The sequence below is a fragment of the Astatotilapia calliptera genome, chromosome 7 (assembly GCF_900246225.1).
Source record: "Astatotilapia calliptera chromosome 7, fAstCal1.2, whole genome shotgun sequence".
In the NCBI taxonomy this organism is placed as follows: Eukaryota; Metazoa; Chordata; class Actinopteri; order Cichliformes; family Cichlidae; genus Astatotilapia; species Astatotilapia calliptera.
The window spans coordinates 10812483-10835128 of NC_039308.1; the positions used below are offsets into that span (position 1 = coordinate 10812483).

Consider the following 22646-nt stretch of genomic DNA (forward strand, 5'->3'; position numbering starts at 1 on the left):
CACATATACACACACACGTGTGCGTATGCGTGTGTGTATATGGGGGTGATCGTGGCTCAAGAGTTGGGAAGGTTGCCGGTTCGAGAGATTCTCACACACACACACACACACACACACACACACACACACACACACACACACGGGGTGCAACGATACACAAAATTCACGGTTCGATATTTTTTCGATACAAAAAAAAATGTTCATGCCTTTTTCATTTGTCATTTATTAAAATTATAAATATATATTTTAACTCAAAAGTACAGTTTTTAAATGTAATGTTGCTGAAACAAAGGGATAAAATAATAAATCTATCTGATCGAGAAATCACTCATCTTTGGAAAAGAGTTTATTACAGAGAAATGGCTCTTTCCAAAATAAAAGCTATACTATATGCTTCTTCTGGGCTATATTCTCAGCAGCATATTAAACATATCAGGTCCCCATAAGGAGAATCATGTGCTAACGGCTGTCTAAATGACTCGGGTAAAGTTTGTAGCATGCGTGCTTGTTGTTTTTGTCTACTTCCACTTGTCTTTGCACTAGGATGCTGTCGGAGTAAATGTGCAGTCATATTCGTTGTGTTCCCACTAGTGCTGTCAGCGTTAATCTCGTTGAAATGACGTTAACGCCACAACACGGCAAATCTCCGTTAACGAGCTACCGCTGATCGCCCCATGCGTGGGGCTGGACGGCGTCAACACATTAACGAGCTAACTGCGTTAACACACTAGTTCCCACCCATGTAATTGAGCATTGCGTGGCACATCCAACATACTGTTTTACATTAGTCCATGACGCGCTTACCTTCAGGGTCATACGTCACATGAAAACCAAAATAGTTCCAAACGCCACATCTGAATGAGGGTGGGGGAGGTTCAATTTGCCATGTTGCAACCAGAGCTTAACTTCTGTCTCGCTAGCTTGCCCTGCACTCAGTGAATCTGCGTTCGACTACTCCGCCTAGGCTGCACCTTCGAGCGCAGATCCACTGAGCGCTCAACACAGACAGCATCGTCAGAAGGAAAGTTGATAAAATAAATTAAAAATTTTGTATTGTTCGATACATATGCGTACCGAACCGAAAGCACTGTATCGAACGGTTCAAGAGCTCGAGAACATGTGGAGGGTGAAGGTCATGGTGGTCCCAGTGGTAATCGGAGCACTAGGTGCAGTGACTCCCAAGCTAGGTGAGTGGCTCCAGCAGATCCCGGGAACAATAGCGGAGATCTCTGTCCAGAAGAGCGCAGTCCTAGGAACAGCTAAGATACTGCACAGGACCCTCAAGCTCCCAGGCCTCTGGTAGAGGACCCGAGCTTGAAGGATTGACTTAGGGCTGAACGATATATCGCATTTGCGATAATATCGCGACATGATCAAGTGCAATTTTCTAACCGCAAAGGCTGCGATTATACTCTGGACATGTCCAAATTCATGGGCTGCATCCTCCTGAGGCCGCATTTGTAGACCGATTACGTCACAGCGACGCGCCGAAGGCTGTCCAAATTACTACCATATCCCAGAATTCATAGCGCGGCCCAGCCAAACTCCAGTTTCCAGCAATGGCGGCCGCTACTAAGTTTTAAAATTACTCATACTAATCTTTCTGGGTCACAAAATAAACTTTTAACATATTTTCAGGCGAGAAAGTAGTTGTGTAAACATCAAATATCTGCTCGGTTTATCAAGATATCCCATATTTGCAAAAGTGCTTCGACGTTTTCAGAGGCGTCTGCTACCCACCAGCTCGACAGCTAGCCGGGAGCTCGAGGGTTACTGATGCGGCTGAGAACGGCACAACTCCCGGCACATCATTTTCAGATCACCGCGGAGTTTCGCTGCTCGGGTTAAACGTAATATATAAGTCACTTAGACAACCTAAAAATGTTATTGTTGGGCTTTTTTCAGTGTTTTGTTTGTTCGTGAGTAAATCGGTTTGGCTGAGATTAAAGTTATTAGATTAGATAAAATAAAACTTTATTAATCCCCCGGGTGGGTTCCTCCTTGGTTTTCACACAGCTGACTAAACGTCAAACAGAAAACTTATTAAACAGAAGTATGAGACAGTCGAGAATTTACACCAGTGTCTGGTTATATTTTAGATAGCAAGAAGCAGACGGCCGAGTTTATTAAACTCCACCGAGACAGCGGTGACGCTAATCAGAACTAGCCTTCTGATTAGCTAATCAGAAGGCTAGACCGTCCAATTTCACGCCTTTAAACTTTAAAGGCGTGTTTGTGTGTGTGTTTATACAATTGCTATTATGTTTGCACTTTATGTGTAATGTTACTGACTGCAGAGATCAGTAAGATGTGTGTATTTTTTATTTATTAGTTTTATTTATTTAATATTATTTTTTAATTGAATGACTGTCTAGTAGTTCACAGATGTCGAAAAACTGAGTGTGGTAAAGCCACTGATTTTTTTTATGTATATTTCTGCAATCTGCACATTGTACTGACTTTCATTTTAATGTTTACACCAGGGTTCCTTGTCAGCACTTTATGCTCAGATGTTTGTAAGCTAAAAATAAACTATTGTGTATGTTCAAATATACTGTTGTGATTGAAGAAGTTAAATAAAAATGTCAGTCATCAATTCATGCATCACCTCATGTCATCATAACAGAGGTCTGTCTTCCAGGAAAGAACAGTTTAAAATTAATGTAATATAGTATTGGCCATACTATATGATGTATTGCTTGTCTTTGTTTAATAATACAGAAGACAAAGACCTTAAAAAAATAATCGCATATCGCATCGCAATCGCAATATTGGGGCAAAAAATCGCAATTAGATTATTTTCCATAATCGTTCAGCCCTAGATTGACTATATCTATATATATCTATACACACATATATATCTATACACACACACACACACACACACACACATACACATAAATAAATAAATGACAAACATGGTCTAAAATGTTCTAAAAGGTAATAATAATTATATCCAAAGGAAACAAGAAAAATATGCATGATATTATAAGAAGTATTTTGGTAAAATGTGGAAACGATCTCTTGGTTCCCCAGTTTTAAACTGTTATACTGAATCCTCACATTTAGTACAGGGCAATAGATGTACATGTGTAAAACTGGTGTCAATCTTCTCTCTACTTCAAGCAAGAAAGCAAAAAAATAAAGATATTAAGCTATTCTTTGAATTCACTTTACAGACTGACTTAAGCTACCAGTTTAACTTTGAAGTTGAATCTTCTGTGGTATAAACGTTCAAGCATATATTTGTTCCTGTCAGACAAAATTTGGTTTTGCTAAAAGTTTTTAAAAGTGTGGGTATATGAGCAAATACCTGCAGCAGAAGGATGAAATAGTCCACTGGGTGGTTGCGGGTGTAAAGATAGTGTGCTGGGCTCAGACGGTTGTTAGGGTCAAAGTGCACTTCCTGGTTGACACTGGGGTGACGGAGCAGGTGGAACAGGACCTTCTCAGATACACGTGCTGGGCTGAAGTGTTCCACTTCTACAGAGGCCAAAGGTCAAATAGGACAAGTGAACTCATTGTCTGGACAATAAATGCATTTACACAAGTTTAAGGCACTTGACGATTTCCGTTTTCCTTCTACCTTTACCATTTTGCAGTTTACAGTTTTTTCTGTTTTACCAAATCAAGCAGTACATTAGCTCAAGCATGCCACAAAGTCAAGCTAGGACAAATCACTTGATTTTAAAGTCATGCCTCACCATCTATGGATTTAGATGGTAAACCTAATGACAGGTATTGCTTTAAAGTTATCCTGCAGCTTTAGGCAGGCTATCTGCAAACTTTGCAACCCATATCCACCTCAGCTCCTCTCTGTCATACTGGACTGACTCAAAATGTGTCATATTTGTTGTTGATTATGAATCGGTCCTATGATGAGGCAGCATTTACGAGGAAGTGTGTGATTTCTTCCTTGTGCCTTCCACGTAATGTTTATTAATAGATGGAAATATCGTTTTAACCATGTCATATTTTGGGTTAACAATAGATTCTATTCTTTCACATCATGGGACCTACAGTGACTGCAACCGCACCTCCCATAGAAAGTCAATGGATAATTTGAAATGACCTGTCAGGTGGACACTTCCCTAAAGGGGCCCCAGAGCTTTTACCCCAAGTACTTTTTTCTGTATGGTGTTTGTACTTTTACTTAAGTATAGGATCTGAACACTTTTCTCTACCACTGGACGCAATGAAATTTGTTGAATATTGGCTGTAAATGGACTGGTTCTTATATAGCGCTTTTCTACTCTGAGCACTCAAAGTGCTTTACACAACAATAAAGTGGTGTTACTAGCTGTGACCAGTCGAGGCTCAATTCTTTGAATGCTTCAGTAGCTTTTGCCAAAGACATCAATACTGGACCTTAGGTCCAGAGTTGAGTCATGATATACAAGCCTGTTTTCAGACAGAGGAAAGATAAAGGTGAGAACTAATTAATCTACTATTAGTTGTTAGGGTCACTCTAATCATTTTTGCTGTGCTTACCAAGGCAATAATAATATGAGGAAGGGTTATGACTTAAACGTAGTCATGACTCATATGCAGCGTAGCTTCATGTTTAAAGGGAGTTCTTCCTTCCCATCAACTCAAGGAGCCGCTTACAGGGAATAGTCTATGATTGTTGGTGTTTGCTCAATAATACTGTAGTCTTGACCTTACAATCTAAAGTGGTTTGAAATGACTGGTTGTGAACTGACACTATTTGAATAACTGAAATAAGTAGTCTGGAAGGTTTCCTCTAGCATCTTTAAGTACACTGGCTGAACATTTTATTAGGTACACCTGTTCAGCTACTTAAACACAAATGTCTAGTCAGCTTTTTACATTACACCAACTCAACACATTTAAGCATGTTCACATGATCAAGATGACTTGTACAGTAAAAACAGAGCATCCGAATCGAGAAGAAAACTAAATTAAGTGACTTTGAATAGTTGTTGGTGCCAAATAGGCTGGGCTGGATATTTCAGAAACTGCAGCTATACTGTGTTTTTCCCTCTCACAATCACCTCTCAGGTTCACAGAGAATTGTTCGAAAACAAGAAATGTCCAGATGGAAGCGTTTTTTTGGGTGATAAGACCATGTTGATGACAGAGCAAAATGGTCAGACTACCTCAAGTTAATAATAAAACAACAGTAACTCAAATAAGCACTCACTGGAACAAAGGTATGCAGAAGAGCATGTCTGAATGCACAACACATCAAACTTTCAAGCAGACGGGCTGCACCAGGAAAAGAGCACAGCGGGTGCCATGACGATAAGTTGGCCATACTCAAATAGCTGCCACAATTACCAGATCTTTTGAGGATCACAGATGTGCAGTGGACAAATCAAATGGTAACATGTCAACATTAATCAAAACCTCTTAAAAAATGTTTACAAACCTTGGTGAATCTGCCATGAAGACTGAGGATTTGAAGCTGTTATAGCTGCAAAGGCTGAGCCCACATCATTTTAAACCCTCTGGCTTAGAATGGGATGTCACTAGGGCTGCCACGATTAGTCGACTAGTCACGATTATGTCGACTATTAAAATCGTCGACGACTAATTTAATAGTCGACGCATCGTTTGAAGCTTTGTAAGATCACAAAGGACGCAGGAATGAGTAGTAGGATTTAAGAGTGTAATAACGGACTGAAACAGAAGATGGCAGCACTGCATGTACAAGGATGCCAGCTGCCGTTAAACCCCGAAGAAGAAGAAGCTGTGTCCCAGAATTCATATCGCAGCCCAGCGCAGTTGTCAACAATGGCGGCAGCTAGTTAGTTTTAACTTTACTCTTATTATTCTTTCTGGGTCACAAAATAAACGTTTAACATATTTTCAGGCGAGAATGTAGCTGTGTAAACCTCAAATATCTGCTCAGTTTATCAAGACACCACATATTTTCAAAAGCGCTCCGACGTTTTCGGAGACGTCTGTTACCCACTAGCTCGTTAGCTAGGCGGGGGCAAGGCTAACTAGAGCCGTGAGAACACCGGACTCCCGGCAAATCTTTTTCAAACCCACCGCCGTCTTTTGCTAGTCAGGTTAAACATATATATAAGTCACTTAGATAACTTAAAAATGTTATTGTTTGGCTTTCTTTAGTATTTTATTTGTTCCTGAGTAAATCGGTTTGGCTGAGATTAAAGTTATAGTTTTTGCACAGCTAAAACTGTCAAGCATACAGCTGATTATCAGAAGTGTGAGACGCTGGAGAATATACTCCGGTGTCCTGTTATATTTTAGAAAGCAAGGAGTTTATTAAACTTCACCGAAACAATCTGCAAATTTCATTAAAAATTAATAAACTACCATCTTGTCTTTATTTTTAGTTAGCACAAACACTTCAAGCTGTAAGCTAATGATAGTTATATAAGACCAGATGCTGCTGGTGCAATAAGCTGTACGTCCAATGGATGATGATCTGACTAGTCGACTATCAAAATAATCGTTTGTGGCAGCCCTAGATGTCACACAGTTGATAATGGTGTGAAGGCAGACGAGTGAATGCTTTTGTCAATACAGTGTATATTGGTGGGGTCACTGCATTAAACTTTCTAAAATTAGTTAGACATTACTTGACTATGCACCACTTTCTAGACAGCTGTGATACTGCACGTATTGCTAAATAATAGAGTCGGAGCCCCAAAGCTTCTTAAAGTTGTTGTTTTTTGTAATGTCAAAAAGCTAGTGTAGTGTAACTATGGTGTAACCTAACCTCTGCGTTAATACAATCTGAGAAGCAAAATCCTTTAAAGGGTGAACATGTTTTGGGAAAATGGGAAAAATGGGCAACCCCCATCATCAACTGATACCTACAAGTATTTGGGTAAATAAAGAGCAGAGGCCCATTTCAAATTTAAATATGAATAAGTGGCAATGTGAACCATGGTTTTTGTCTTACAAAATTGAGAAAACAGTCAAATGTAAAACTATTACATTTTATTCTCCATAGTACAGTATGAGAGAAATATGGCAACAAGCAAATTAGCTTCATTGAGTCAATAAGCATGATAAATGATCCAGGGTTAACTCTCTGGAAAAAGGAAACTAGTTTGCAGAAAGCGAAATCTGGGTCAACAAATTTGGACAAAGACACATTAAACCTGCTGTTGAGAACATACACTTTGTGCCTTTTACAGACAAAAAGATATTTCAGATTTATACAGTGGAATATTTCGTAATAGGACAGCCTATCCAAATGAATCCTACACTCCACTCACGCTATGCGGTTTATCTGGACATCACGCACATTTATCCACACACAGACTCCAGCAATTCCTAACACAAGATTTTACACAACCTACACAATGTGGTCATTTGGTTATTAGATCATACTCCAACCTTATGGTACAATGCTGGTTATTATTAAAATGAACTGCTGTAGCCAAGTCAGTAAGGATATCATTAGCAAGCCTTTCACTGTCATGTGCATATTTTTGTAATTGCGGAATTTGTCCCTGTTAGTAAATCTGGTGTTGTTGATGTTGATTCATGCTGAAGACATTGTGCAGAAAATTATTGTTGCTGTTCTCCTTTTCTTTTCTTTTTTTTGAGATGTTTGACCTAAAACTTTACTTTGTTGTTCTGACATTTAAATACAAACACATCTTTACACATTATACATTTACACATTTCCTGTAAGGGAAAATGTCAAAGTCAGAGACTGGTCTCAACTCCCCTTTAACCAGTTACTGCTTGGTTGACCAGGTCCGTGGCATAATCATTACATGTGCTGTGTTAAACTGTGACTATTTTATTCATGTGCTAGCTTCGGTCAGTAGAGATTTACAGATAAACACACATAATCACATACCTCTGGACAGGAAGCGGTGTGTGGCTAGCAGGAGTTGTGGTGAAGTTCGGATCTTGGGTTCTCCTTCAGGAGGCTTGAAAAGAGAAAACTCCTCATGGGTGCTGCGAGGCTCCAGAGGAATCTCCAGTGGAGTGAGGGGACGCTTTACTTTCCTGTCTACTGCAAGGGGAGTCAATAATAACAATAAATAACAATAAAAGAAGCAAAGAAGCCAATATTCCAAAAGACACTCACAGTAGCCATCAGATTCATCCAGGATCTCTGACTTGATGATCTCCTCTATGACATCTTCTAAAGTGACCAAACCCAGCACCTCATAGAAAGGATCTCCCTCTCCCTCATTGTTCACCTTCTGGACGATGGCCATGTGAGAGTTGCCTGATTAAAGGATAAAGGTTAATGGCAAATTATAGTGAGGAAAAAGGTACTTGGAGTAAAAAGAGTAACTCTGAATTATAAAGGAGACATAACAGGAAGGAGGGCTACAAAGTCATAACTCACACGAGTGATTTTCTTTAGATTCAGTGTGATAAACTTACTGTTTAAGTCGTTTCCAGTACAAACTTCTTAGAAATCACAGAAATAAGCATCTATTAAATTCACAACATGCCAGTGATATTCTGTGTGGACTACATTAGTCAGGACAGGCCTGCACTAATTTAGAGTTGGCAGTATAGCAGTTCTGGCACCTCTTTACCTTCTATAGAAAAATCAAATTAAAGTTCAGGGCAGGCGTCAATGATGATAAATATTTAATTAATGAAGTCAGATACAGTACAAAAAGCAGGATCTTGGGTTGAGATGGGTTGTAAGGCAGTTTACAGATGCATAACAGACACACTGAAGCCACTCAAATAGTGCCCTATATGAGATTTACTAATAAAATGTGTAAAACGGAATCAGTTGAATCATCATCATCATCATCAGCTAATCTGAAGTGGGATTAGCTGGCATTCTCTGCTATTCTCAAGATTGTCTGTACAAGCATATTCTTTTGCAATAAGAGCTACCAACAGCTAATTAATTGTACTTTAGTATACATTTGTTAAAGGTCAATAAAAATATAAAATATATAGGCTACTCTGGCTTTATTTATTTACTTTATTTATATCACTTCTCAAAAGGATGACATTATATACTTATCTATCAAGGCTTATTAGCTTCAGGATCACAGCAGTCAGCCTGGTTCTGCCTCTGTCTCTTGTTGTTGAAAGGGGGCCAACTCATAAGGGACTGTCTAACTGTTTCGAGTTTCTCTCTCTAATACTTTAAAGATTTGATCAAAGCATGTATCAGGCGTCATGAGACTTGAGACTTTTAATAATTCAGGATATGAGCAAAATGAAAGCTCCAAAATAAAAATAAATGTAAATAAAAAAGGTGAAAAGCTTGCAGCATGGCAACTCTATAATTTTCTATGATTCCAACCATTCCCACAAATCAAACAGCAGCCAACCTTTTTTGAATTCCTCCAACATGGCATCTAGTTTGGTATCATTGAACACAAAGTGCAGAGGGTGATTGTAGAACTTGGTGATAGTCGTCATTGGGGTGCAGTCTTCTGGATCAACCAGAGCCAAGTCTTTCACATAAAGGATTTCCACAATGTTAGACCTGAAGGAAATCAAACAAAGGCTTATGATTGGTATGAATATGTGAATAACTCCCAAAGACCTTTCCATTGCACTCTTATGGCTACCATTATATTCATTCTTTGGTAAAAAATGTTGAAGTTATAAAAGGCCTGGACACACATACTCTGGTTATTATTAAGAATATTTTGCATGTGCTAGATTATAAGAAAATATACACTTGTGCTGTTGTCTTTTTTGTCATGGTGGTTTCAAGGAATAGACATTTTTAAATGAGTGAATCCAAGGATTTACATTTATTCAACGTTATACCAAGAAGCCTAATTCAAAGCTGCCAATTCTACAGATACTCTGTTCAGATGAGGCGAATGCTGCCATGTCAAGTTTTTAAGCCATGTTTTTGTTAAGCTATTAAGTGAGTGTTGTGTTGCTGATCCCACCTCTCTTCCTCATAAATGGGCACACGGGTGTAACCACTCTGCATGATCTCAGACATAGTGGAGAAGTCTAGGACAGCCGAGCTAGGCAGCATGAAGCAGTCTTTCAGAGGTGTCAAGATGTCCTCCACGGTCTTAATGCGCAATGTCCCACGACTGAACTCCTCCTTTACAAACTCACTACAAACATAATGAAGAAAACTGAGTCAACAATCAAGTCAATTATCAAATCTTCTAGGCCAATCTTTAAGAACCAACTTCAAGTCATGTCTCAAATCCTACAAATTTAATGCAGATTAGTCCTAAAAAGTCTATTGAACCAAGTTCAAGTCGAGTCTTAAATCTTTTGAAAATGAGTCTGAGTCCAGTCTCAATACTTAATCTGTCTAAGGTGTTAATACAGTTAGACCAATACACACATGGTAAACTGAGTCTTGAGACTTAATCTGGTTCAAGCATCAAATTTTTACAGTGTTAGGCCAGGTCATGTTTCAAATCATTACAAGGCTACTATGGGGTCAAATGTGAAGTCTGTTAAAAAAAAAACAAAAAAAAACAAATCTAAATTTCAAAATACTCTCAAGACTTTCAGATCACGTGTGAGTCAAGTTTCAGGTCTTTCATGGGCAAGTGTTAAGAAGAATATAACAATTGTGAAGTCTTTAAAAAGAAGTCCACCCTCAGAATAATCTCAATTTTTTTTGGACTACTCCAACTAGAATATCAAGTGTTTGGAGATCTAAACAAAGACAACTCCTAAAAGTCAAGTCTTTCGGGTTCAAGTTACATTTCAAGTTTCTACGAATGATGTTCCTGTTAGTCATTGGTTATGCAAACAGTACAAGAAAGCACTGGCCAAAATCACACCAAATGCTTCTGTTAAAGTAAACTGGGATGTCTGGCATTAATCATGAATCAAAGCATCTTAATGTGTCAGACATTTTAATCAAATATTAAACTCAAACTTAGCAAAGAGTCTGTGTCTGGAACACTAAATTGTTCCTGTATGTCAGTGAATCTAACATAATGTACCATAAGAATTATGCACTGTAGAGTATGACAGAACACACTTTTTGTTGGTTATGTCCTATAGTATCTTTTTTTCTAGTTCTGTTTACTCTGTATGTTCAGAAGCATCATGTGTTTTTTTCTTTCTTAACAAACAAACAAACAAACAAACAAACAGATCAGGGTTTTTTTTTTAAAACAAGTGTCAATACTCATCGCACCTCTATGTCAGATCTCTGTGATACTCTCCCAAGTCCACTATATTTACCTGTAAGGATCATTCACGTTTGCCCGTACCATCTCCATGGCCCTCTCCCTTATCCCACAGGTACTGATGTCTCTCCTCAGCCCCAGATCCAGAATCAGGCCCAGAGGGCAAGACAGGGGGCAGGTAAGCACCATGCAAACCTGGGCCAGCCAGGTCAGACCAGGCGCCAGCTGGAAGCCGTAACCTGAGCACAAGATGTGAGGAGCCAGCTCAGCTAGGAAGAAGATAAGGAAGCCGCTGTTGAACACAGCAGAGACGATGGAGCCCAGTGCCCGGTACAGGAGCACACCGAGGACAGAATGCCCCAGAGCACACAGGAACAACAAAGAACATGCCTGCGGTGGAAAAGACATGCGTTTAGAAAACACTACTTCATTTGCACCTTTCTTTCCCTGTGGCTTCCCCACGTGCTTTTAGAAACTCACCATGAAGTTCCCCCTTCTCCTGATCGGCTCCAGCCGTTTGGCGGCTCGTTTCTCCTCCTCGGATCCACAGCTGTGTAGGACATAAAGCTCGACTGGGTCCAGCCACAAAAGGCTCAAGTTCACCGTCCTCAGCAATCCGCAGATCATAAGCACAAGCACTATCAGTACGGCCAGACCCCACGGCGGGATGTAGTCTGCTGGCAGATCCGTGTCAGTGTTTATTCGCAGTCTGTCCAGGCCCGCAGATGTCCATGTCTCTCCACTCCGCACACACAGGTGGTAGTAGGTCTGCTCGTTGCCAGCTTCCCCCTCAGAGGTGCTAACCTCCACAGTTAGAAGCACGCTGTGCGCATCGTCGAGTTCTAAATTGGTCACCTTTAACTTGGAGTCCTGGCGGTTGGACTGCTCCTCGCAAGGGTCCGGTGTATCACCGACAGCCCCAGCCGCTCCGCCAGCTGCTCCTGCGAACGCGACCCACGGCAAGCTTCCATTCAGATTAAACCCGAAGACACGGAGCTTAAACGTGGCTCCTTTTGGTGCTGAAATGATACGACCCTTCATGCACAGCGGATCCACTGGTTCTTCCAGCCGCAGCCCCAAAACCTGCGGAGCTTTCTGGCTGCAGGCGCCGTACCTGATTCCGCAGAACAACACTACCATCAACAGGAACCGTAGACCTGCTAGGCTGGCCACCATATTGGAATTGGTCAGTTTGGCTTTGCCTAGATCACGTGACTTTAGCCCCGCAGCGGCCCCGCCCCCCGGAGGGTTGAGCCAATGAAGCAAAACAAACAGCGCAACTGAGCTGCACGGCGGCCATTACGGTTCCACACGCGCGCGCACAGGCCTCATCCGCGAGTGTGGATCTGTCGTACATGTTGCGGTTTTTTATTGCGTCACATCCCTTTCAAGAAGAGCCGAGTGCATCCGGTAGTGAATTTAAAACCGCGACAGGCTCTGGCTCCCATTTTCTGTCACAATTCAAAACGTATCACTTTAGGCCTCTTTACTTGCTGTTAAACTAATACAGCTGTCAGTACTGGGAGAAAATGTCACAGGCTGTTTGGACTTTTTTTTAGGCGGGTGGACGACCATGATGAGACCAAATTGAAGCAAAACTGAAAACATTAACATAGGACCAGTGTTGGTCAAGTTACTTGAAAAAAGTAATCAGTAACTAATTACCGATTACTTCCCCCAAAAAAGTAATCCCGTTACTTTACTGATTACTTATTTCCAAAAGTAATTAGTTGCTTAGTTACTTTTAAAAAACACGATTTACAACCTGAACAGGTGATAAAGCAATAGATCTTTCAGCCCAATTCTACTTTTTCTGCATAATCCATCATACAAAATGTAATCAAATGGAAAAGTCTCTTTTTAAAACTTGTTTTATTAGTTTTAACCTTTTAACTTTATGCATCAAGCAAAAACATAATTATATGCAACATTCTCCGACTGGAAGAAATTTGTTTAACATTTAAACTTATTTTCTGCACATTCCAGCACATAAAATATATATATATTTTTTTGTGTTTACACTCACTCTTTCAAATAGATGCAAAATTATTTGAAAGAGTTATTATTTATTTTCTGCTGTGCAAAACACAGCAGAAAATAAATAAAATCAAAGACTAGCAATCCTTTTGCTCTATTTTCACCTGTAAAGCAGGAGTGGCGTAGGCGGAGGTTTGCCCTGGTGCAGGTGTGCCGCAGCGGTCAGTTGAAGAATCTGCGAGTTTCTCTGTGAGTTTCCCATTACGTGGTAGCGCACTCCCGGTGCTTGCTTGGAAGTTTAGGGGGTTTTTTCGCTGTAAAAAGTTTTCTTCCGATGCACAATGAACGCTAATGTTTTTGTCACTTTTTATGTAATCAAACTCAGTAAGTAAGGCCAGTACTTCCACGCTTTAGACGCTGCACGCTCATACTCTCTCCCGTACTCGATCCATTGTTGATCTGCACACAGCTGTTGTCAAGAATGTCGCACTCGCTTATGTCACTGTCATGAGACATTCTCGCAAAAAAATCATGGTTTTAGTAACGCAGTAACTCAGCATTCCTACGGGAAAGTAACAGTAATATAATTACCGTTTTTGCAATAGTAATCCCTTACTTTACTCGTTACCTGAAAAAAGTAATCAGATTACAGTAACGCGTTACAAGTAACGCAGTAACGTTACTGCCCAGTAACGTTACTGGGCAGTAACGCGCATAGGACAAGAACTACCAAAGTAAATCAGGAAACATGAGACAGTTCTCAAAGACGCAGACTAGGGAGGGAACACGAAGCACAAAAACAAATGTAACTGGACGTGGAACATAGTTTTTGTCATCAAATGACACCTGGAGAAGAGAGACACGTATGTGAGAATGCTGTTTGTAGATTACAGCTCAGCATTCAATACCATCGTTCCCTCGAAGCTGGACAGGAAACTGCAGGATCTAGGACTGAGCAGCTCCTTCTGCAGCTGGATCCTTAGCTTCCTGTCTGACAGACGCCAAGTGGTCAGACTGGGCAGCATCACCTCATCCCCCATCACACTGAACACTGGTGCTCCACAGGGGTGTGTACTGAGCCCTCTCCTATACTCACTCTACACCTACAACTGCACAGCCACTAACAACTCCAACATCATTGTGAAGTTTGCGGACGACACTACAGTGGTGGGTCTTATCACCAATGGTGATGAGACGGCTTACAGGGAGGAGGTCAGCGCCCTGACCCACTGGTGTCAAGTCAACCATCTCACCCTCAACGTCGCAAGACAAAGGAGTTGATAGTGGACTTCCGGAGGTGCAGAGAAGTACACACCCCCATCACCATCAACGGCGCTGCTGTGGAGAGAGTGAGCAGCTTCCGGTTCCTTGGTGTACATCTGACTGAGGATCTTACGTGGTCAGTACACACAAACAAAACAGTGAAGAAGGCGCAGCAGCGCCTCTTCTTTCTCAGGAGACTGAAAAGATTTGGCATGAGCCCCCGCATCCTCAGGACCTTCTATCACTGTGCCATTGAGAGCATCCTCACTGGATGCATCACCACCTGGTATGGCAACAGCACCGCCTACAACTGCAAAGCTCTCCAGCGAGTAGTGCGGTGCTCTGAACGGATAATTGGAGGTGAGCTTCCCTCCCTCCAAGACATCTACAGGAAGCGCTGCCTGAGGAAAGCGGGGTGGATCATCAAGGACTCCAGTCACCCCAGCCATAAACTGTTCAGACTACTTCCATCAGGAAGGAGGTTCTGCAGCATCCGGTCCCGTACCAGCAAACTGAGAGACAGCTTTTTCCATCAGGCCATCAGACTGCTGAACACCTCATAGACACCTCAGCTTCACTACTGGAACTTCAACATTATGCACTCCATACTGTACAGTTTTGCACATGTCTCAACTCTGTATATTTTTATATATTTTATTTATTGTTTACTCTATTTAACTTGTAAAATATGTGTGTACACACACACACACACGTAGAAAAATATTTAGTATACACATCCAGGAATGCATATACTATTATATATTGTACATATATTTATTAGTTTCAGATGTAGCCATTCTTGTATTTTGCTTGTTTACGTTATTGTATTTGCACAACTCTGTTGCTTGTGAAGCTCGCACACAAGAATTTCACTCACATGTACTGTACCAATGTACCTGCACATGTGATGTGACAATAAAAGTGATTTGATTTGATTTGATTAGAGATTACCAGGTATAAAATCACCACTTACTAACCAATCAGGTCTCCAGAAAGTGGTGTGACCACTGGAAGATTCCTTGGACTTCTCCCGGAAAAGCAAAGCGATCAGTAGTGTCTGAAGTCTTTGTATTTCCTCGATGGTACTATGCAGAGAGCATCAGGTGCAGCTTTACTGCTTGATTTTTTTCTGTAGAAAGCAGTTTTTCAACAGTATTGTTATTCTATAGACGCCAATATATTCTAACATAGGACAGAATCCTTGCTGAACTTATAAAATCAAACAAATCAAAATCATACATAGATTAAGCTTATGTTATTAAATGTAATCGTCTTTTTAATTCAACAGCATTAACTCTGCAACTGGAAGAATAAAAATAAAACGTTTGGGACTACATTATGTTATGTCTGGAAGTGCCATGTTTTACTGATCGTAGCAACTAGCAACGTGCTAGTGCTTTATAGAATATTAGTACATACAGTGCTACACACAGCCCATTGGTTTATTTTCATTACCGACACTGGATTGCCCAATCAAATCTCTCAGGGCAACTGGTCTCTCCCGTACCTTCGCTGTGCCCTTACGCATCTTGTAAAACTGAGTTTAGTGTGGAAGAAGTGGCGAAAATGTGGAGCTAAAACGCTGAAAGAGAAATAGAAACTAAAAATAAATGCAGGAAAACGTGTCAAATTAACCGACATGTAGAATATCTGCTGCATCGTGAACTATATTACCAGTAACAACTAGAAACCAGGCCTCACAGAGCGACAGAGGAAGGTGTAATCAACGTGGTAACCAAATTGATAGAGGGACTCAAGGATTCAGGTAAAATGCATGGATGCTTTGATCATGAGCCACACCTAATAGTTAAAGTGTAGCTTTTTAGTGTCATATGCTGCAGGGCAGTGAAACTAAGAGCCAACCAACAACTGGACCAATTACAAAGAAAGTCTCTCAATATCAATGAATTATGTACATAATCAACATAGATTTATTTTTGATGCATTTTTGTGAGTGATCATGATTGGTCGCCTGGACCAAAAATGCCAGGCCCGATTTATTTGTGCCAGACCAGTCCTGCGCTGAGGAGATAGATTTTATGTGTGTAGGTTTGCCGTACCTGAAACCACTGAAGTGCAAACTCTGCATTGCAGTGCTACGGTAATGTCTGCATTTTAATTTGATCATTTAGAAAATGTCATTATGCTCGATTCCAATCTCCTGCTGCTGGGACTGTATCTACTAGAATACAGGATTCCCACCAAGAATACCTATTAAATCAATCAAATTAATTCCACTTTGATCTACAACAAACTAAAGCTATTTCCATGTCTCCTTTATTAGACAATAAGTTCAGGGTTGCAAGCATAGCTGGACTGGCCATCAGGCATACTTGCCTGGTGGGCCGATGGTGATTTTTCGTTTTTATGGGCCTATGATTTTTTTTTGTTGTAACGGCATAAACAATGAAAGGTGGTGGATTGGCCAGATGCTGGCCGATGTGTAAAAATAACTCAGTTGTTTGGTGGTGGCTATGGCGGAGCTTCCACAGATTCAGTAACATTAGCAAGTGGTGGAGGCCAGCAGGTGGATGATGGAAAGGTGAGGCAGGAGGAGGAGAGACCCGAGGCGGTCCGAGTGTCAGGTGAACTGAACTTCAGGTAAGAAGTTATGACCTGCAGTGTATCTGAGTCAGATATAAACCAAGTTTAGGTGTAATTTATTTCCGTTATGCTGACTTTTTACCATCAGTTACAATAACTCGTACTGCGTGCTAGCTAGCATGACGGAGTTTCTATACAGCTGGGTGGGTGCACTCAGAAAAATAAAGGTGCCAACTGGAACCAAAAGTGGTTCTTTAAACTGATGCCATAGAAGAACCTTTTTGGTGCCACAAAGAACCTTTCAAACAATGGTTCTTTGAAGAACCATCAAGAAATGGTTCTTTGGAGCACCTTTAATGGTTTTTCTGGCATGGCTGGCGGAGTGAGCCGTGTGGTGTGGAGGAAAAGGAGGACCCAAAATGCAGGCAGCCGACTGATGATATGAGTAAGAGTTTATTTACAGGTGACAGTGGCAGGAACAGACAACGAATCATGAGACATACTAACGGAAACCTAAACTGGGAAAACTAAAGAGCAACTAGAAATCCTCAGGGCACGGGGTGAAAGGCAGAGAGACGCAGACTGACGGAGGATACCAAAAACGCAGAGATACACAGATGAACGCAGACGAGCCGACAATGAACACAGACGGACACCCACTAAATATACACACACAAGGTAATCGGGTAATCACACACAGGAGGGAAGAACAGCTGAACCCAATACACATGAGGACCGGAGGAGACAAGCTGAACACAATGACAACAGACACAGACTTTCAGAACAAAACAGGAAATCTAGAACCCAAACCGGACACAAGGGGGGAGGACACAGAATAACTAGGAACAGAGGGATATAATCATAAAACACAAAACGCTGGGCCAGCACCATGACATTTTCAAAGAATCTTTTTAAAAATGGTTCTTTAAAAATGATTAAAAATGTTTTTTTAAAGAACCTTTTTGAAATGGTTCTTTAATGAACCATTTTAAACCATTTTAAATCTTTCAAAATAAAATCTAACATAAATTGAATTTGAGCAGGGTAAAATAAATACGAGCACAGCATAGACATATATTAATGGTTTATTGCCATTTCGTAGAATACCAAAAGACAAAAAGGCATTTTAACCCTCAGCACAACATCACAACTAATACATGTCACATATTAGTCATTTAAACAGTAATAATCTATAGATAACACAACAATACATGTATTGTTTAATTAATAAAACATCAGAAAGTGATACAAAACACATTAGAAATAGCAATAGCTTCATAACAGACCAATAAAATCAACACATTTTCATCAGCAGATGTTTGCATGTTCAGTAAAAATATTTCAACAACAAGTTTTTGATTAAAATGATCAATGAACTTCAGCGTTATGTAAGGCAAGTTTCATGTTGGACTCATGGTCCTTTGTTAGTCCAGTTTAGGACAATGTCTCTGATATATGTATCATATCAAATATATGTTATATCAAAACAACCCCACACCTGCAGTTGTTTCAGTTTTTCACAGGTGTTTCCTGTCAGTGGTCAACCTCACTCAGGGGGACATCCATATCAGCTAACCAAATGACAAGCTCCTCCCTTTGTGCTTCGAATCCCTCCCACTCTGAGACAAGGAGCTGAGAGAGAGAAAACAAGGGTCAATTATAAAGAAGAGAGAAAACTGAAACCCTCCTCAGAAGGTCTGACTCGCATACCTACAGTCGACCTGTGATGGACTCCTGTTTGGCGGTCACGTCATCCCAGCGGCGGCCGCACTCCCTCGCGAATGCCAGCAGCTGAGTCTGCAGGGTGCCCTGGAAGAGCTGAGTTAATGTTCGACTCCTCCTGGTCAAGCTCTCCAGCTGGATGAGCCGAGGTCTCTCCTTTCGCCGCCGCCTCTAAACACACAATCAGAAATTGCATGTAAAGCAGGAGGTGCAGATTTTTTTTGCTATTCTTTTCTAAATCCAGGCTTAATCACGTGGAGGTATTTGGAAAACTTTTTTGGCCAGCGGACAACTGCTGTCTCGCAGGAAGTCAAATCAAATGTATGCGATACACAATCAATTCACAAGAACACATTAAAAAAGAAAGTCCTGTTCTTGCTTGATTTCAACTGAATTCTGCATCAAAACAGGGTGACAGAATTAAACGAATGTTTGCAGCAAATGTGAGCACAAGGCCTCACTTTTTACAAGCCTACTATTAAAGTTCTCTTCTATGCAGACAACGTTCCTGTTTTCAAGGCACAACTTGGATCTGCTGTACAAATCTTATAGATACACACTAAATGAAACAATAGTGTGCACGACTCCAGATTCTGATCCCTCATCCTAATATGGTCCCAAAAGGCTCACAAAAACCAACATAGCAATAAAGCAAATGTTGAGGCTTCAAAATACAAAGTCCATAAACCAATGGCTGACATGGGTTTTATCATAAGGGTGATAAATATACAACATATGTTCTTAAGACTAAAAGTATAATACAGATTTTAGCATGAGAAATTTGATGTTCATTTACCTGCAGATTAGAGCAGGGCGATATGACCAGAAATATTTATCACGATATACATTTGAAAATTTGCGATAACGATATAACTGACGATATAAATGACACTAGACAAAATACTTTACAACTCCACAACTTTATTAGTGCAAAAAACCCCATCAATGTATTTTCACTTAAACAAGCAGCTGTTTTTTATGTGCATTAGAGTTATATAAAAATGTAACAGTGCAAATTCCTTGCTGACAGTTTAACCAAAAGGCATTTCCAGTGGAAATTGGCCGACATATCCTCAGCATAACCATGTATAATATCCACAAAACTTAAAAAGAGGTTATACACACACAATACGGTAATATTATGTTGAAGCGCAGTACGTATCACTCTGCGAGGCTCCTGCCTACGATAGCCGTAATGCTCTGACAATCCATCAAGCGGTGCGGGTTCGTAGCTTAGCAAAGTCGTACTGAAACATTTGACAGATTTTCGCCGCGTACCACATAAAATCATTTCGAGGTCAGTAAACACAACCAGAATTCATACATAAGGCACACGGGATTATAAGGGGCACTGTCGATTTTCAGAAAAATCAAAGGATTGATTTTAAGTGTGCCGTATTTTCCAAACAACACGGTAATAACGACGGCCCGCTAGCATGCTCTACCAAAAATAGTGTTTTGTTGTGTATCTGACGGACAAAAGCCAAACCAGTTCCACACCACTGAAGTTGCAGCATTTTTACAAACCAATTCTGGTTCATCCGTTTCATTCAACGATCCACTTTCGCTCTTCTCATTCTGCGTCGCCGCCATGTGCGTATGTAAACATAGGCACTGCGCATGCGCGTTTTACCCATATTCTATCACTATATTTCATTTTCCTATCGTTGCCCAAAATTACACTGGTATTATTGTGAATGGTATGATATAGCCCAGCCCTACTGCAGATGCCCTATACGTGCCTGCTCTGTGGTTTTCTACAATATTTTGCACATCACTATTTAATACAGGAAGTAGGTGAACTAAAACAAGTCATATTTCTTTGTGAGAGGACCATATTAATGAAACCAACCTCAATGACATCATAGAGATCCCTAAAGATGCTCCTGCTGCTTTTCTTCCTCCTCATCCTAAGCTTCCTTCTCCTTGTCCTCGACTTCCATCCAATTGTAACTCAATCTAATTGTGTTCCTCCCCCCCTCTTCCTCATTCTGTTGTTGTGAACAGAATTAGTGTGAATCTGAATTAATTTGTGCAAACGAGAAAAATCTGCTTTTCGATCAGAGGTAGAGCTGGTCGATAGAACGATAATGATATGTATTGCGAAATAACTTTTTCTCGATGGAAAAGTTAAACTATTGCGATAGGCCTCATCTCTCTTGTCCTCTTAAAAAAAAAAAAAGAAGAACAGCCAATCCAAATCAAGTAGCGCAGAGCCAAACCAATCACAGCCGCAGCGTCACGTCACGTGACTTGTTACGTACAGCACAAGTGCCAAGCCGCACATGTGTATTTGTTTGGCAAGCAGCCAGCCGCCATGCCGCCTGGGTAATGGAGGAAATGAGTGTGCTGACTAGAGAAAAATCTACCGAGAGGAAATGAGTGTGCCGAGAGCATGACCGAAGGTTACCGAAGAGAAAACAAATGATGGTTCCAATGCCGGAGAGATTGTCGAACGGAAGAGCCATAGAAGTTCCGTAGTGTGAAGGTATTTCGGCTATTTCAAGTCTGACAAAAAACAGAGTAGCGCACACGGTAAATTGTGCCAAAAGCAAGTCTGGAAATACAATAAACCGGTGCATGCTCAATCACTGACTGGAAGCGCTAATTCGCCATTCGGCTTTTGTCAGACTAAAGTAACTGTTAAAACAGTTTGAAAAGCTAAGCTATACAACAAGGAGAGATTGAGAATTTCCTTTTAGTTCTCAGTTTATTTGATATTGACAAAAGTTAGTCAATTTTGTCTGTTCTTCTGTAAAACAAACTAAGATTTATTTTTAGAATTAATATTTTGTTTCTAAGTGGAATTGACAATTTAGTAGTCTGTTTCATTTGTTCTATTTTGAAACTTAAACGCTTTAGCGGCTGCCTATTGTGTAGTTTGCAGTGATGTTGTGGCAGTGATGTACACTGTTCTGATGGTATATATGTATCAATCTATCAATTGTTTGTTGTAAGACTCAGATAAAAAAAATTTTTTTAAAGCGAGACATTTTAAATGAGAATAAGAAAGAAAAGTATTTCCTTGTGCCCCCCTTTCCCCGTTAATGCCCTACATGGACCCCTGGCAACACTTTGCTAGACCCGCCCCTGCACAGTTAGCAGCTGTCAGCTACTTAGAAAAGGATCCTGGTGTTATTTGTCTCTCAGAAACAGTTCACGACTTCCCTTCAACTCATTCCTGTCACCTAAAAGGTAAACCTGTTTCTCCATCACCTGTTCAGCTCTGATGATCCAGTAAGGACATCTCCTGGTTTCATCTTCATGTTTCCCTCTCACCACATATACAAACCGACATCATGACAAGCAGCTTTACAGCTGTGGCTCCAGCAAACATCAGCTGTACTATTAAATTAATATTACATAAATTCTAAGAACAGCTGATCAAGCTTAAACGTGCTGCTGTTGTTTAGCGCGACACCCGCGGTTTCCTCTTTCTGGCGCAAAGTGGGCGATAAATAAACAAGAGAGAAAAGCCGATCAGCTGATCACTGATCAGTTTTATGATTGAAGTAGAAACAGGAGAGGAGAGAATGAGAGAAGAAGAGGCAGCTGTGCAGCGTAAACACAGAATAAATCCAGCTTTGTGTCTTTTTCATTGTAGCTGAAGTCCGGGACAAAATGTTCCTTTTCACCTCAATACGAAAACGCGTAATATTTTCTCTGAATACCAGACGATTCTGTTTTTTACGGGATGGTTGGCAACTCTAATAATTAACCATATGAACAAAATAAAGTTCAACATCAGTAACATAGCACCCACCCAGCTGAGAAACTCCGTCATGCTAGCTAGTTTTTTCATAGTTAGATGCCTGGCTGACAACTGTATAAAACAAAAACTACACACAATATTCGAAGCACATAGCGCACACTGTGGGAATTTACAACTGTGCATAAATCCCCCCTAATATTGGTATGATCCGAGCTCAGACACACTAAGCGACTGAGCCAGGGGGTGGGGGAGCTGCTGCCTGCGAGTGTGCTATTGGAGAAGCGCAGCCAGGCAGACAGAACAGAACTGAAGTTCGACCAGGTACCAAAGCAAATCATTCGTACTGTACAAATAATGTAAATATGACA

The 22646-nt window shown here is 40.6% G+C and overlaps 1 protein-coding gene across 5 annotated transcripts in view; it reads right to left on the reverse strand.

The window, feature by feature from the left end:
* cnnm3 (cyclin and CBS domain divalent metal cation transport mediator 3) overlaps positions 1-12295 on the reverse strand; it is a 36071-nt gene extending 23776 nt beyond the window's left edge. For 3 of the 5 annotated variants that reach the window (XM_026173001.1, XM_026173002.1, XM_026173004.1), the window contains exons 1-7: positions 11541-12267; positions 11116-11450; positions 9843-10019; positions 9267-9424; positions 8045-8188; positions 7811-7969; positions 3314-3483 (exon numbers count right to left, since the gene is read on the reverse strand). In XM_026173001.1, the coding sequence (XP_026028786.1) occupies positions 3314-3483; positions 7811-7969; positions 8045-8188; positions 9267-9424; positions 9843-10019; positions 11116-11450; positions 11541-12236 (1839 nt within the window). In that variant the 5' untranslated portion in view covers positions 12237-12267. Of the gene's footprint in view, positions 1-3313; positions 3484-7810; positions 7970-8044; positions 8189-9266; positions 9425-9842; positions 10020-11115; positions 11451-11540 lie in introns of all 5 variants that reach the window. The other 2 variants (XM_026173003.1, XM_026173000.1) reach the window with 2 other exon arrangements.
* Positions 12296-22646: the final 10351 nt, after the last annotated feature.